General features: G+C 39.6%; 1 protein-coding gene across 2 annotated transcripts; it reads right to left on the minus strand.

The window, feature by feature from the left end:
* Positions 1-636: 636 nt before the first annotated feature.
* Positions 637-13315, minus strand: PLAC9 (placenta associated 9). 2 transcript variants are annotated; one of them, XM_051617544.1, is made up of 5 exons: positions 13045-13315; positions 3238-3338; positions 2264-2384; positions 2107-2184; positions 637-826 (listed from the first exon to the last, which is right to left on the minus strand). In XM_051617544.1, exons 1-4 carry the CDS (start codon positions 13100-13102, stop codon positions 2114-2116), a joined length of 351 nt encoding a protein of 116 aa, XP_051473504.1. In that variant the 5' UTR covers positions 13103-13315; the 3' UTR covers positions 637-826; positions 2107-2113. The 2 variants fall into 2 exon arrangements, with proteins under 2 accessions (XP_051473504.1, XP_051473506.1); XM_051617546.1 differs by lacking the exon at positions 2107-2184.
* Positions 13316-17788: the final 4473 nt, after the last annotated feature.

Raw genomic sequence — 17788 nt, forward strand, 5'->3', positions numbered from 1 at the left:
ATAGAAACTCTCTGCCAGAATCCACAAAATTATTCATAAATGGTTGTGTTGACAAGATTTGGGGATTTGTGTGCTGCTGATGAGCAATTGTCTGTCTGCATGTGATATATGGAATCTGTAGCTTTTGCTCAATATTTTTGTTTTGCCTGTTGTAATTTCTCTGACTCCTGGAACTCTGAATTTTTATTCTCTGCTAGCATGGGTGACATCTCTTCATCTTGCTGTTCTCAAAATAGAAACATGTAAAAAAAAAAAATGCCATGGGGGAAGAGGTTTGGAGCTAGGTCAGTGAAAATAGACTGCTTGTTAATCAAGGATGTGCAAACTCCTCTCATCTTGCACATTCTTTCTCTCCATTCTGTAAAGGTCAGGCAGGTCCTTTTTCCTACAAGAAGTTGTGTTGCTGTTTGTCATAGAACAAAAGGGTGGTTTGATGGGGATGGACGATAGAATTAATTCTGGGTTGCATTGTGACTATGGCAAGAGAGAAGAGTGTAAAGGTACCACAATAAGGCGACTGTGAGTCCAAATGATGAATTCTAGCTAGTCCCAATTTTCTTACTGAGAGTGCTGCACTTGAAATGCACTGTTGGTTAAGTAGGGCTGATGAAAGATACAAAACATAATGCTTTGAAATAGTTTCTAAAAGCAATACCTGTTTATTATAAAGCACAGGAACACAGAAGGCAAACTATAGCTGAGGACTGTTTACCTCTGCTCAGATTCTGGAAACACAAGCTTATTAAATGAACAACAGTGCAACTGCTTATGACAACCAAACTGTTAGACTGTACTGTCTTCTGTCTTCACAGTGCTCAGCTGGTATCTGTATAGAGAAGAGTTGCTGTAATTAGTTTTGGTTATAGGATCAATCTTTGTAGATAAACATTGTTTAAACCATGAATCTTGCTTCTTTAAAGTGGGGATTTGTCACTTTGATTCACCAAATCACAGAAAGAAGGTCCTAGAGCTCTGGAAGTGTCGAGCCATTTGGCAGTTGTCAGAAGCTCCATCTGAGAAATACTTACTATAAATGTGATGTGACTGTGATGAGGTTGATGTAGGATTTCCATTTAAAATTCACTGTAACACTTTTCAAAATAAATTGCTGTTCCTAGGGAGTAACTTAATTGGTACCTATTAACTGCCCCTCGCAGAGAGATGGAAATGTTGATGAATAGCAAAGTTGGTGAGGGCCTATCAGTCATGGTGACCAGATCCATACAGCCAACTGCAAAAACGAATAACCAGCATAGACTGCACAGCTGTCTGATGTGAGCCCACCTTCTCTCATGTAAGTGCACTGTAGTATGCATGTATGTGTGTAAACAGATAAAAGGAAAAACCATCACTGACAAAACTCACTTAATAAACATGTCTATGGACACTCATACTTTTCCACAAGAGGTTTATTTTCCACCAGGAGTGTATCTCACCTTGTTAAATGCACTATTGATATTTGACATAGAATGAAGAGGATGGAGCATTATAAGAAGCTGTGTAGAATAGCTGGTCTTATACAAATTACTTCTGTTGTGGTTTAATTTATTCCAAAAACATTTATCTAGAAGCATGTTTTGTGTGAGTGACTTGAGTGTCAAAACTGGATTTACAATCTCAAGATAGTAATGCTTCCAATAACTCTTTTTGCATTTTGTTGCCCTCCTCGGTTTCATTTGTTACACATGGAACTAAAGAATCACAGTATTTTAAAACTGAGAGAGACCTTGAGATTGCTTAGTCCATCCTGCTGTTCTAAGTTAGGATGCTTGTTAAACATTTCCAGTGCTGGGGAAAATACAGTCATGTACTTTCAGTGATTCACAGCCTTTGTAAGAAAGCTTTATGTTGTTTTGCTTAAGTCTTTCTTTTTGCATTATTTCTGGTTTTACTCACCTTTGCAATGAGGAAGAAAACACAGCTCTCATCTTTGTGTCAGCCTTACTTGTGCTGGTGGGCTACTTCAGTATTTTTTTATACTAAACATCCCAAATTTAACAACCTTTCTCTGTAGTTTATGTATCTAGATCCTTGGTTTATTTTTTGTTTGGTGAAGTTTTTTTCTCCCTCTCCTTTCCCCCCCCTCTCTTTACTGGTAGTTCAAACCTGGTGTTTAAAACTGGATCCAGTATTTCAGCTGAGGCCTTAGTGGCACTGAATTGAATGAAGGCATTACTTCACATCCTGGAGGGGAGAAAAGATGGCATGTTTGGTAATAACATATGCAGCACTGTTTTGAAGCTGTGTCCCCCCAGATACTTACCATCAAAAATGTCTGGAAGTGGGGTTCCGGGAGGGATGGGGATGTTCATTGTGGTCTCACTGATGGTGTTGAGGAGCGATTTGACTTCTGATTCTAGATGCTCCACTGTTTTTATTACCGTCTAATTGAAAACAAGGGAGACAAATGGAGAAAATGGGTAGTCAAAGTGTAAAGTGGAAGGAATTGTATCAAATGTGTTAGTGGAAGTGCAAATCTAACGTCCCATAATGCTGACAGCTGGTTTAAGTTGCGCATTGCAGATTTAAGTATTTTTTGTGTTATGCTGGCCTCTAGTGGCATGAAGTACTACAACTTTGTTTCACGAGTTAAATTACAATACCTCTTTATAGAACCACCCATAATTTGACTTTTTGGAGGGAGCTTGGCACTAAATTGTTTTTAATTCTCTCTCATTGTTGAGTCACTATAATTTCCAAGAAAAGAATCTGCATGGAAGAGGGCTGGGACTAGAGCAGGACAGAGGTGATGTTGCTATTTGAAAGCTAATAGTATGGAGTTTTGCAGCTACTCAGCTGGGAATAGTTAGCACTGGACATGTATCTTGCAAGTGCTTAAGACACCAGAGAAAAAAATTTAAACTTGACAGCTTTCCTAGAATCCCAGTCATAGAGTACATTTAGCTCTTCAGAGTCTGCAGGAGCAAGCAGAAACTCTGTGAATCTTGAGTCACCTGCAAAATTCACAGCTAGCCATAAGCGGATGTGAAACTTTACTAGTACCAGTTCTGACATTTTTTTAATAAGATGTTTGATTGTCAAGATTATATGTTTTGGTAATAATGGCTTTAATGGATAGTTACAACCATGGCGTCATAAAAAAAAATAGCCAGACCTTGAATAGAATAAAAAAAAGAAGGGTCAGTGTCTAGAAGCATCATTCTTATTTCCTTTCTTTGGTCAAAGGGATGGGACTCAGGTCTGGTCATCTCCAGGAGCCAGTGCAATAGCTCTTACCTCTTCAATAATATCTAAGCGTTTGTGGATTGTATCATGTTCATTACACCAGCTTCCTCTCCCCACACTTCCCGGAAACACTCTGACAGGGTCTGCAGCAGCTGGAAAAACAGCCACAGTTAATTAGCAGGAGCTTTTCAATAACAGCCCTTACCTTGCTGACCACTGAAGAGTTATTTTGCATGCTAAACAGCATTGTGGATGAAGCCAAATGTAGGAGGCCGAGGTAGAAACTGAACTTCTCTTCCAGTAACTACAGCTATGCCTCAATCCTGTGAGTGTCTCTTTGCCTGTACATATTGTCACAGTTGATTGGAACAAGGTGTTTTATCTTGCCAGGGGTATTGTTTTGTGTGTGTTTGTTTTACAGAATCTGGTTCTTCCTACCTCTGTAGCTTACATTTATAGACTGTAACTCTGTCTCTGCAAGTATAAAACCTAAACATTGGGAAAATCTATCTTCCACATCAATTCCTTTTAGACTTTCTTCAGAAGCAGCTGGTATGGTAAAGCTTTGAAGATTAGCTAGGTTTGCTCACTTCAGCTCTGAATGGGTACAAGCTGGTGATTCCATTGTCCCAGAAACTGATCCACAACAGCCTAATTTTGCAATGGGAAGGTAAACAATAAAAGTGTGTGCAGATGATGCCATTTGCTGACCAAGTGACTTGGATATGGTGCTATATGCAAGTTGCATAACTCTCTGAGATATCTGTATTTACCTCTCAGTACTCATAAGCTCTTGCTCTTTGAACATTTGAATGAACTCTGCTGGCTTTACTCCATGAAAGGTCAGTACCTGCTGGAGTCCATGTTTTACTGTAGGCAATTTTTTTTTCATCACTTTTGTGCAACATTCAGTGACGTTTAGATATTAATACATGTGCACGGGACTGTAGTACAGTATCTTAAACCACACTGAAGTGATAACGTATTTTGCTTCATGTTGGTAAAACTAGGCTTTGTTCTTGTTTGAAGTCTGAGGAAGCTATAATAATGAGAAAACAGCAGTATCTCATTCCGTTGTTGTTTGTAACAGAGACAAAGTGGAAACTGTGAGCCTGTGTTATAATGAACTGTAAGAAGCACAAGAGCAGCAACTAGTTCTGTCTTCAGTACAGTTGTGTGAGAGCAGTGATTTGAAACTGCTGCAATGTTTCATCACAAATCTGTGCCAAGGTTTCTGAAGTGTAGATACTGGGCAAACACATTTCTGTAAGGAGTGTAGCCATTGCAGTTTGATGGGATGAAAGATGTACTCTGACTTGGAATGGTATCCTTGAAATTGGATGGCATAGGGTGGAGAGGAGGAGAGGATTAAATGTCATCTGACATACTAGATGTTATTTATAAGTGGGTTAGGCAGAGCTTATGAGAGAATTTTTGGTTGTTTATTATTAACAAGATTTTTATTTGGGGATATTTTGGGCATTGACCAGGAAGTGGAGCTGTTTTGACAGAATCCCAAAGATTTATCCTACCTATTTCCAGAAGACTGCTGAAATATGACAGCTAAATAAACAGTGGCTGCACTTGCCCTGTTTTTCCCATTTGTTGCTGCTAGGGGTGTTTTGGGAGAGTTGGGACCTTCTAACTTAGTGGTCAAGTGAACCACGCTGCTTCTCAAAATTTGTGCTTATTTACATGTTTTGTCTATCATGACTGGAATAACATGGAGCTACTGAAATTCTGTGTCAGAAATTGAGGTTATAAACCACTGGTCAATCTTTGTCTACAAACCTTGGTTTTCCTAATGATAGGATAATAGCAAGGTAAGCTCCATTGTTCTGTCAGAGATTAATAAAATTTCCCGTTTTCCAGTATTCCCAGCTCTAGCTCTCAGCATCAAGCCTGATGGCCTGATTCAGCTGTACACTGAACTGCAACCCATCATGTTGGAGAGACGACGAAGGGCAAGCAGAAGGCCTGGTGATGAGGTAACTGCAGATCTGTTGTTGACTGCTGGGAACATTCCCAGGTCTAACTACAAACTAACAGTGTCTCACCACCCTCACACTAAATAATTTCTTCCTAATGTCCAACCTAAATCTCCCCTCTTCCAGTTTAAAGCCATTCCTCCTCATCCTGTCAGTACCCAGCCATGTAAAAACTCCCTCCCCAACTTTCTTGTAGGTCTATTCAGGTACTGGAAGGCTGCTATAAGCATAAGTTGTTTAAGATCTTACCCAAAATGCCACTTCAGTCATTCCTATAGCTTAGCACTTAAGTGTGAAAGAGGATTCTGTTCAGCACAGACCTCAGCATTGTGCTGACTACTGCTCTACTCAGGTGTACGTAGATGGGGCGGTTAGCTATGACGGATGATTGTCATTTTTGCAAAGCAGCGTGTGCCATGATATGTCTATGTAGCCAACATAAGGCTGTTGCACCTTGCTGTGAGGTTAGCAAAACACTGCATGGCTTTATATGTATATGCCGATCTAGAGAACTAGGTAGAGGGGTTGCTGTGAAATGGGGGACTCAGTGGTGGTTGTTTCCTCCCTTCTGATATGGAAAAAGACAACTTTTTGGCAGTCAAAGCACATTGCTGCATTATAAGCTGTAACAGGTTTAACAAAGGAGGAGGAAATGCCTCATTCTAGTTTGGCATGACTGTAAGATGTTACCCAGAACCATAGGACTAGTGTAGTGCCTAAAAAAATTGAGAAACAGTCCAAGCCTAAGTGTCTCTGGATGTACCTGATAGCCATTGTTAGTAAGTGATAAGAGTTAGTAGATACCAAGGTGTCTCCTCAGAGTATGGAGCTGGGCTGACCCATCAGAAGCCCTTTCAGCCAAGACCTGCATGGCTGTGTCTGGTGAGCAACTTTCACACCAGAGCAGAGATGCTTTTGCACTTGTGATTGGCCCTTTGCCACCATGCCAGAACTGGTACTTCAGGTGGGTGGTTAGTGCTGCTGGTTGGGTAGCTAATGCTTTGGTCACTGTAGTGTTCTGTTTTCTGAGCCTCAGTTTGAGGCTTTGGCTGCTAAAACCCCTGATTGTTATTTTGTTGTCTGGCTTTAGCTTTTAACCCACAGCCTTTGGGATGGGCTGTTCACTGGACACATCCTGTTCCTTATAAATATGGCACGTATTTGGGTCACTGTGGTCAGACAATTCAGTTGAAGCAATAATTTTCATGTGCTCAGAGGGAATCACATGTTGCTTTTGAGCACTGCCCTTGCAGTTGGTGGAAGAAAATTACATAGTCTGCCTTTGGCACTGACCTTCTCCAGTAGCATCTCTACCTCACATAATAATAGCTGAAGCCACATAAGCAAAAGTCTATTGGCCTTTTAGGATACTTCCATGTACTTGCTCTCTTGTTGCTGAAGAAACATATTCAAAATGTAAAGGAGAATTTTTACTTGCCTATGCATTTCTACATTGATAAATGTAGAAAACTTTTATAGTAAATTTTAGAGCAAACAGCTTTTAAAAGTAAACTGTTCTCTGTATGCTGTATAAATACATATTTAAAATATGTATTTGCAGCTTCTGACAGCTTAAGAAAGTGTTTGTGAGTCATATTTCAGTGTCTTAAATACTTCATTTGACACTAAATGGATTACTTCAAGCAAAATTTTTTTGTCATGTTTCAATATGGCAGAGAGAACATTACCTTTCAGTTAATTTCCCATCTGCAAACTCCCACCTGATGCTTCCTGGAAATGAGATGCCTAGTTCAATTCCTGACGTCCATTCTATTTGATATATAGGTGGTTATTTTCCTTTGAGAATCAGAACTTTCTTGGTCAAGATGAGGAAATGACCAACACCTTTTTTCCTCTCATTAAGTCTGCTACATTTATAATGCCCATAAAACTGGATGGTTCTAACTGCCCTTGCTGTTACAGTCAGACATCAGCAGAAGGAGCAGGAAAACGGAGAATCTCTGAGTTGGTTGCTGATAAGGATATATTTAACAGAAGAAGGTACTTAATGTGTGAAAGAAGTAGCATGATGAAGAGTGAAGATCTATGGGTCATGGTCAGCCTGTCTGTACAAAACTTGATCTTAAAGCAGAGGATAGAAAGAGCAATGAAGGAGTAATTAAAACAACCTTAGCAAACAAGTTAAGAGCCAAGGCCTTAGTTTTACAATACCACTCAGTTAAGCTCCTCTGCCTCCTGTACATTTGATATATTCCCCCGAGACATTGTTTCTACACACACCCTGAAGAAGTCTCCTAGGACCATCAGGATTCTGTCTCTCCAGATGCTATTATGTGGTTCGTTTTGATCATCCAAGTAGTTGCTAATGGTAAGCATCAGAATAAACCTGAGCAACTGTTTCTTCACTGTCATTTGCTGCTGTTACTAAGACGGACATAACAGATGTTCATGATCACACAGATCTGGTAGATCTTTATAAGTGCCCTTCCTAAAGATGTGTTGCTGGTCAAACTGAAGTTTCAGGCTTGATACAGAAATCACTGGGTTGGATTCGTTGGTCTGAGTTATGGAGAAGGTAAAACTGAGTTACCATAATGTTCTCTGTTGGTCTTAAAGTCTATAAAATTCCTTTTGCATCATTCTATGACCTGTGTGGATTTGAAAGTTAACTGAGAGTTCATGTTGTGCTCAGAGGGAGAGGTGAAACAAAGCAGGCCACAAGCCAAATGAAAGACAAGTGAAATTAAAATAGGAACCAGATGGCAAATATGGAAGCCTGAAACCACATGATAGACCAAGGGGAATAAAGAAAAAAATGCATAACTCTTTGAGAAAACATAGTATGCTGTGTGTTCTTGTTTGCACTGCCTTAGGCTTAGCAGTATCGTTTTATTCATGGAGCACATGGTATAAAGTAGCCAGATAGCTTTTAATGAGAAGAGGGGTAGAAATGGATTTCTGTTCCAATAGGAAAAAGGTCATGAACTTGAGTAATAAGTTTAAATGGTGGACCCCCTAACTAGTTGGGAAAGAATGCAACAGACCTCTGAGGGATTTGCTGGTACTTTCTTAAATTATTCCTTGTCTAAATATGTGTTGGATTCCACATTAACATGCGTGTATAACTTTGAAGTGTTAGCTCAAGAAATTTACAAAAAGTTGAAGGAAGTTTACAAAAGCAGTTGGTAAAGTTAACTTGCAGCTGAATATGGGAAAGGTTCAATTGCTTTGAGCCTGAACTGATACTAATACTATCAGTACTAGTGCTTTCAGACCTAAGACTATGTTAAGCCAAGACTGTTAGTCATATTTCATTTGGAGGGCTGTTCTTAAAGGCATCAAACTTAGTTTCCAGTTATGTCAGCACTTAATTATGTTGGCGTCCTTAGATATGAGTTAACTGGATTAACTTTCTGTACCACTAGCGGTTTCATTATCACCAGTGTGCCCAAATTAATTTCAAGCTGCATTATATATAATTCAATCCTTATGAAGTTTTATTGTTAGGACACCACACATAATTGATTTGAATAGAACATGATGTATTGGAAGTGCTTTTTCATGTGCAGATCATCTTCAAATTCTTACAGTGCTCAGGAGCATATATTTGACTGAACCCAGAACATCTTCCAGGCTGTAATCCATAAAACACTGCCTAATGCTTAACTGTGCTTTAGGCACCTCTGCACCTCTTTCTAGAGTTTAGAGTTTCTAGTTGCTTAAAGATAAGGGAATTGTTATCTTTAGTGATTGCAATAAAGAACGCAGGAATTGTAATAAATGTCTTAGTTTCTTATTTACTGTCAGAGATTACTATGCTTTACACTGAAGGCAACTGCAGGGGTTTACACTTATATATATGCAAACTAATATATATATGTGCATATATATAAGTATGTACACACACATTTATTAAGTTCTAGCTTTTATGGCAGAATGACATTGTAAACTCCATACTGGGCAAATGTGGAATATCCCAAGTGAGATATGGAAGGTAGGCATTGTATATTATAGAGAACTGACAGCAGAAAGCACCTCTGGAAATTGGGGGGCAGGTGAGGATTGCTTTGGTTTGGGTTAGTTGTTTTTTTTTTTTAAATAACTTCAAGAAGGTACTTGGAAAGTTTTTAATGATTGATTAGGGATTAATCTATAATCTATACTTCAAATGGTACCTGCATGGCAAGTCTTGGAAAGATTTTAAACATGGAACAAAATTGAAGGGATTTCTCTGGCACTCAAGATTTATGAACATATGATAATAATGAGAACATCCTGAAACAAATTTCTTCCATAAAATGAATTATTTTAAATACACATTTTAGAAGCTAAATAACCATATCAGGAAGTCAAGTTCCAAACTTGCAGACCTGGCTCATACTCTGTTTATCAAGATGTGGTATATGCTACTATGAATATTAGTTCAGATCCTAGATCAGTTAAAATTGAATTTATCTTAATTTTTTTTTTCTTTTTCCTGAAAGAGAAAAGAGGAAATCTCATGCATTTTGGGATGTATTGCATTAGTGAAAGTGGGTCAGGGTTTCAGCCTCCCAGTTCTCACTTGTCTAACTTGTCTGTCCCATCAATCTTCATATGAGATGCCATGTTATGATGTGTTCTGTTCTTAATGTGGTTTGCTTGGGGAATATGCAAAACCAAAAATGGAACTTGACAGAAATGGTTCCTGACTAGGAGATGGCTCCCATGTATTTATGTGTGAAACTACTTTGTTTGGAGGATGTTTTTGGTATTGTGATCCATGCCATTCTCATTTCACAAGATAGCTTCAGGTCTTGCTTACCCAGCAGTGGAAACTGAGAGGGAGTGTACAAGGCCAGGGATAGACTGTGATGCCAGTGGACACTGGTTTTTGGGCACAGCAAAATCTAGGCCCTGCCATGATTGTCTGCCAGAAGCAAAATTACTACTTGAAAAATAACTTTTCATTTCTGTGTTACCATATTTGTGATTGTAAGCAGCACTTAAGTTTAGTATGTTTTCAAAGGAAGGAAGATAACAATAAAATGTTCTTATCTGGAAGCTGTTGACTTTGAAACATTTCCAGTGTGCTGGTCTTCTGAACAAGCACCCAGAGAGTATCCCCTTTTGTTTGCTGCTGCAACAGGAAATGACTAGAGAGAATTGGACTGATATGAGACATGAGCTATGTAATTTGCAGGCAGGTTTCTCTAATTCATGCTGTAATGCTGTGGGCTGTAAACAAAAGTTTCCCTTTATTATGTATATATTTCTGTGTGAATATATATTTGTTTTGGAAACTAAGGCAAAGTGTTAGGAAGATTATAGCTAGTAGCTGTAGAGGACTTGTGTGTGGAAAAGGAGCCATTTTGGAAGGAAGAACAGCTGTGTTGTAGCATATGTAAGGAATGCAAATTGTGTAGAACAGGTGAGGTTACGGATGGTTTGAGAATGGAGGAATGAATATTTGATGCCACCATCAATTTGAGGATGACCAGTGGTATCTGAGGATAAAGAGTTTTTCAGTTTTATGAGGACATAGTTTTTGGTCTTTGTTTAGTAACCAGAGCTACAGTCACAGGAGTGGGTGAGTTTGTGACTTGTTAGTCAGCTCTGTAGTTGTGTAGTTTCCAAGTGAGTTATGGTAGTCACGAGAGACACTGTAGAACAATGAAAGACTGTAATACTTGTATTGGAGAAAATGCCAGTAAGTTTCTATAAGGACAGAAAATATCTATGACATGGGGTATAGGTTAAGCCACTAGTAGTTTATTAGTAGAGAAATATGTGTCCAAGATTTAAGATGGGACATCTCTTCTATTTTTTATTGTGGATTTAATTCTACAATGAAATAGTTTAATCTCCAGGAGGCAAAACATCATTCTCTGAAAATGCAAGTGATCAGTTTTGGGCAAAAGTAGGCTGTTCTGAAGGGATTTTTTTTCTCTCCAGTTTCTAGGCAGTGGTCTAGCTTATAGATCTTCTCAGCTTTGATATTGTATGTGGATATCAGAGGATCCAAAATATTCTGAGAAGTTATAATATATTAGCTGAATGAAGAAAAACAATCTTACACTTAGTTTAATTTAACTTGTAGTTAAAATTGAAGGAAACTTCAGCTGTTTAAAAATCCATGCCACAGTGTGGGGGTATCGAGCAGCAAGGATTCCAATGGAGCTCTCTTTTTGCTGTCTCCCTATTGGCATGCTCAGCATTTGGTTTGCTCAGCCAAACATTTCAATTGGGCCACGTGCTTGCCAGGTTCTTGTTCACGTGGGGCTCCAGGTCACCTCTCTGCCATGCATAAAGGTGCAGCAGACTTTGCTGTTGGGCTGCTGCACCCCTGAGAACTATTTGCCTGGAGGTTTTTGTAGGAACGGAAACACATTTAAGTGGGGCAGATATTGAATGCTGAGGTGCTGCAGGCTACGCTGAATGCTATGTTTGAGCAGTACCAGACAAACCAATCCAGCAGCCACAGTCAAGAACTAGAAACTGCAGCCATTAGGCAGGAGCATGTGGTTGCATCCAGAAGGGCTCCTGTGCCAGCATCTCCTGAGATGTTGGAAGGCTGAGCTCTATAAATATGAAATTGTGCATTTTAATGGCTGAATTAAAACAAGTTCTACTTTGGCCAACCTCAAACCATTTTTAAGAGGAACCTATGGGAGCTGGGAGAGAGGATTTGTAAGGAAATAAAAAGTTAGATTCCCTGACTCAAAGGTAGCAAAGGAAAAGCAGGGATGACTTCTTTAAGCCTATCAGCCAGCCAGGGTGCTTCTCTGGCAGTGACAGACATGTAATGTCCCATCTGACAGAAAGTACACCATTGAGACAGTGAAAATGGTTTCCTGAGTAACAGGGAATTAGCTGGGAACTTCCCAGCTAACACCCTGCATGATGCTGAGTACTAGTCTCCACTGCAGTTATTATTCAAGTACTATTCTGTTTGGTTGGATTTTATCTGAATTTGCTAACAATTAACACCATATTTTTGGAGAATAAATAAATATATTCTTCAAGGCTTGCTGCTTTTGTTTTTGTTGTTGTTGTTGTGAAAGGAAGAGTGACTAGGACTTGGGGGCAGAAGGGACGAATAGTTTTTCAGGAATGTTTGGTTTGTAATGGAAACTTACTACACTGCCATGAAATACATTGTATGTTGTCAAGAAGTAAGGGCGGAGGCAAAATAAAGCTGGGCTTCAGCTAGCAGAAAACACATAATACAAACAGACTGGGTAGCCAGGTTTGTGGTTGCACAGGGACTATAAACCCTTTAACTAGCCAAACTGAATAGCTTTCGGTCGCACTGTTAGCTACAATGTTAATACAAGTTATTCTAGCACTAATCTGCTGCTAAAGAAAGTAAAATTCAAATGCAAGCTTATTGAATGTTCTGTGTTTATACTTTGTACTCCCAAGACATTTGGAGAAGGCGTTATGTGCCTTAAAATATCAGGAATAAGTAATCCAAAGCAGAAGAGAAAAGAATGCAGTGCTGTTACCAGCAGACCTAAAAAGAAGGGTTTGAATAAAGCAAAATTATTTCTCCATTCACCTTGAACTTCAATCTCGTTTCTGAGCGGATTAGTGTGCATGTTAATAAGGCTGCCAGAACAGTAATTATGGAAATGCAGGGTACTGGCTGCAGCACCTGAATGAGGTTCTAAATTTCTGAAAATACAGTGATTGTGTCTCCTGTGAAAAATGAAAAATATCTACCAGAGAAATATGCCTCCAGGATGGACTTTAATAGCACATAAATTGAGTTTTTTCCTGTTAAAAACCATATTCCCAAGGAATTTTGACACACACCTGTGTCACCTTCATATAAATCCCATAGAGTCAGCAGTTCTTTACCTCCGGTTCCCACCCCATGCAAAGGCTTGGACCATAGTTTCTGCTTGGCAATCTCAGAATCACTTACCTAAGAGATCTCGCTCCTGCACGACTAAAATAAGCATCAGTGCCCAAAGGAAAAGCATGGTTTCAGCCTCTCCAAGCTCTGCTGTAGTCCTGGTGGAGAGCCCTGCAGCCTCCCTCCCCAGCTTTGCATCAACTCCTCCGTCCAGCCGTTCGTGCTGATGTTTAGCCAGAGTTAGGAGGAAATATGCCCAGGCTGAGCCAAGATTCTTGAGCTGTTCTCTTCTGCTTCCCTCCTTTTAAAAAACACCCTTCCAGCTCCACACAAAGTCCAGTCACCCAGGCAAGCTGGCAGTGGTCCCAAGCTTCCCAAAGGTCTTGTTTTTTTTACCCTTCTATTTATTTACACAGACTACAACTGGAATGTGCTAAAGAGATCTGAATCCTGTAAATATGGCAAGTGGAGCAAGTAGAAGGGAAAGAGGAGGAGGAAGGGGTGCTGGATCTTTCTTTCCCTGTAGTGTTTCACGTAGGGCAGGGAAAGCAGAAGCACTGGACAACACAGTATCTTTCAGATATTGTGATCTTACAGGACTTTTTCCATTATTTGTTCACTTTTAAGACTACAGAAAAGTCTTTTTTTGGACAGGTTGAGGTCCCTTTGGGCAATGTGTGGCAGGGTTATGGGAAGTGTCAACTGTCTATGCCCCATCTTTGGACAGTATTGTAGGAGCTTCTGAGGAATCATCTGAGCTCTTTTCAGTTTCAAAGGTGTTTGGAATAGGTTGCTAGATTTGGTAATGTCACATGTAAAAATAGCCAAACTAGTGGTATTCTGGCAATGTGTGTAATGTTTTAGCAGCATCTTAATTAAACGTTAACTGTTTGTCTTGAGGGTTCATAGGAACTGACTAGTTAAGTGTCAGTCTTTTATCCCACTAGACCGGTATTCAAAGACTTAATCACAGAATCATAGAATGTCTTGGGTTGGAAGGGACCTCTAAAGGTCATCTAGTCCAACCCCCATACAATGAGCAGGGACATGTCACACTAGAACAGGTTGCTCAGGGTCTCATCAAGCCTGACCTTGAATGTCTGCAGGGATGGGGCCTCCACCACCTGTCTAGGTAACCTGTTTCAGTGATCTACTACCCTCACATTAAAGAATTTTTTTCCTAATGTCTAACCTAAATCTACCCTTTTCTAGCTTGAAACCATTGCCCTCTGTCCTATCATGACATGCCCTAGTGAACAGGTCTTCCCCAACCTTCTCATAGGTCCCTTTCAGGTATTGGAAGGTTGCTGTAAGGTCCCCCCAGAGTCTTCTCTTCTTCAGGCTTAAAGTATCTCATTCCTGGTATTGTTCCTCATAACCACTTGAAATGAGTTACCTTTTTTCAAACTATTGTAAGCAAAAGGCAAAAGGCCCTTAAGGTGTCCTACTTAATCCTAAAGGCCATGGTCCAGGATAAACAGTATTCTAACTACTGAAAATAAAAACCTGCAAACTAGAACAGATTCTCTTAGTCTTCACCACCTCACTACAAGTCGGAAAATCAAGCTATTTGAATAAGAAATCTGAAAATAAGCCTGTAGAGATGCTATCAAAGAGTTCAAAGTATAATCATCCTTAGTGACTTCCAAATCAAGTTAGATTGTAAGTTAAATTACAAGCCAAAATAGCCTCAATAATAAAGATTCAGTGACTGCAATTTAGCTCATAACTTTGCTGAGCAAAACAGTGCACAGAACAACCTCAGTGTGTATTGAGCCCTCAGGGCTGGTGTTAGTAAGCTAACATTTGTATGCAACAAAAATGAAATTGGCAGTGAGTGGCAGTGTTTTTCTGAGTGTTTTGGTTAAGGCATTACACAGCAATACTGCAATTCTTACAAATTCTTGTTGGGAGAATAAATCTGCTCATTCCTGATGAAAATTTGCATAACTTTTAATTTTGTTATAAACAGGTTTTTAAACAGGAGCTGTGACTGGTAACAGTGAGTCCACTCTTGATTTTGTTCTGGTTTAATATGAGATACTGATGTGGTAGGCTATAATTTTGGATGTGAGAGGCTATTTCTGTCTTGTCTGTGTGTTATTTGAGCTTTGGAGAAAGGAGACTGAGGGGCAGACAGAGAATATTTATTAATAGTTGCCTGCTGTTTTCTAAATGTTTTCCCTTACTTTCGTCCTTTCTTAAGCAGGATGACCTTTCTTAAGCAGGATTCTCCGTATTGCTAAGAGAGCGTGTTTGTGGGTGCTTTTCTGCATGCTGCCTGGTGTCCTCTGCATCATACTATTTAAAAGCAAGGTACATTCATTTCCCTCCAACACCCTATAAAAAATAACAGAATTTCCATTCTAGACCACATCTGCTGAGGTCACTTTCCCTCTTAATAGCACATTTCCTCGAGGTTCCTCCTGAGATGCTCTCAAGGCTCCTGTGACAATTCAGTCCCTCCAAGGCACTTGCTTCTTATTTTTACATATTGTTTTATGTTTGACCATAGTGAGGTGCTGGTCTGATAGCCACGGAGAAGTAAACGAAATAGTGAGAGTTTTCTCTAGTATCAACTCCAGGAGTTGTTTCTGTAGTGAGAGAGAAGGTCTTTCTGGTGCAGGGAGATGCAGCCAGAAAGAATACTTCTTCTGAGTGAGGTTCTGGTTTTCTGTAGAACTACCTGTCCTGAGAATTTGGATTGGACTTTTGTTATTCATAAATACTCAGCATGAAGCTACAGATTAAGACAATTTAACTAGCAAGATGAAATACAAAAAAATCCAGGGTGTGTGACAGAAATCATTACATTGCAAGGTAGATTTTTTCAGTGCAAGACTGAAGATTTGAGAGTAGCAGAAAGATGACGATACAAACCTATTTGTATTCTGAAAAGTTAGTAACTGATTACCATCAGAGAAAGCATTCCTCAGCATGTTCATCTTGGAAATGTCCATATATGAGAATATAATGAGATCATATGAATATAGGTTTGCACAAAATCCAGCTGTTGAGATGTTCCCAAGATATAAGCAGCCAAAAAAAGCATACCCGTGAACAGGGATATGAATGTTTGCCAGCAGGCAGTCTGGTGAAATGGAGAGCAAACACAAGGATTAAGTCTATTTTGGGAGTGTTTGTTTTTTGGTGTTTTGGGGTTTTTTTTTGTACAGTCCTTCTGTATCTGTTTCTTGGACTAGTTGAATGCTTGGCAAAAGCAAAAATTAGTGCAGAGTGATCCCACTGAGTGCACAGGGAGAAGGGACAGAATAAACAAAGGGTGTGCATCAGCAGGGGACGTGTGTTCCATAAGAAAAAGATGTAATTATTCTTGGGCATGAAATCCTGCAGTGTGAGCTAACAGTGGATATAGCTGAGCATACACTTGGCAAAAATTGGAGTGCACTGTACTGTAGTCCCCTGGGACTTTAAGTGAGACAGAGAGAAAATTAAGTGGAGATTACTTCAGGGAACAAAGATACGGTAGAAAACTTTTCCTTGTAGGAAGAGGAAAGCACCTTACACTGAAGAGAAGGAAAGAAATGAATAATCTATGTCCTGAATTTAACACTGCTGGATGATGAACTCAGTGCAAGGATCATGTGTTCTGCCTTCCTGCCCCTGGGAGAAGAGTTTTGTCCATTCAGAACTATGGAGATTTCCTTGGCTCTTGTAACAAGCTTAGTATCTGCTAGCTAGACCAGGATTCCTTGCTCCTTGGAGGCTGTTGAACACCTTACATATGCATCAAAAGAGGCTTACCCAGCAGGCTGAGAGAGGTGATTCTGCTAACGTTTATTGTCTAGATTTGTAAGGAACATAAAAAGTGTGAAGTTATTTTGCTATTGTCTTAAAGGCATAACCTTTGACACTGTAAAAAAAAAAGTCTATCAGATGGTTTATGATATGATGCACTGTCAAGGTCAGCTCTCAATATGTGTCATGGAGCTGACAACTCTGATCCAGACTTCTTCAAAACAAGACCTTTGTACTATGCCTAACACCAGCAGTGAGTCAGCTCCAGGAACTGACTCTTGTGTCATCTCGGTGCCAGCACATGAAGCTGGGTTCTGTTAGCCAGTATTAGGTAAGCATCCCATGGCTTCAGGCCGATTCACACCTGTGGCTTCAGCTTCCTGAGCAATCATCTGTGGGGAAACTCAATCAGGAAGCTGAAGGAAAAGGTTGGACATGTGGAATATTGGTGAATGTTTTTTTTATTTTTAACCAGTTCTTAGATCCTTTAACTTGACAGATTTCATACATTTGATGAAGCCTGGCCATGCCTCCAAAACCCCTATGAGATATAGTATGTGGTGTCCCTGCTAATTTCAGAGAAAGGAAAACTTTGTCCTAACAAAGTTGCATTAACTGTATTGGCAGCTGCATTAATGACTCAGGAGTACCAATCTTGTATTGCAGACATGGTGATCTTCTAATATGTGCTATATTTTCTATTACAGAAGGCTGCATGTCTTTGCTCTTCTAACATTATGTCTGCCCACTTGAGTCACATAAAAATGTGAAATATATCTATGAGTCCACGGCAGATAATGTTCTAGAAAATAATAGTCACAGGGGAAGTACTTGGATTTTCCAAATTAGAATTACTCAGCTAGTGTCTTAAGCAGTTCAGTGTTGCAAACCACACCAGTTAAATGAGATAATTACTTGAAACTGGACCAGCATTTTTATTCTGTGAAGCAGCAGCAAATACCTGAGAAGCTATTCATCTGTTGAATGGCACCTTCCTGAACACAAGTCGTGACAGAGCAGTAAGACAGAGGTCTTATTTAACATCTGCGTACCT

Source organism: Apus apus, chromosome 4, assembly GCF_020740795.1.
Source record: "Apus apus isolate bApuApu2 chromosome 4, bApuApu2.pri.cur, whole genome shotgun sequence".
NCBI lineage: Eukaryota > Metazoa > Chordata > Aves > Apodiformes > Apodidae > Apus > Apus apus.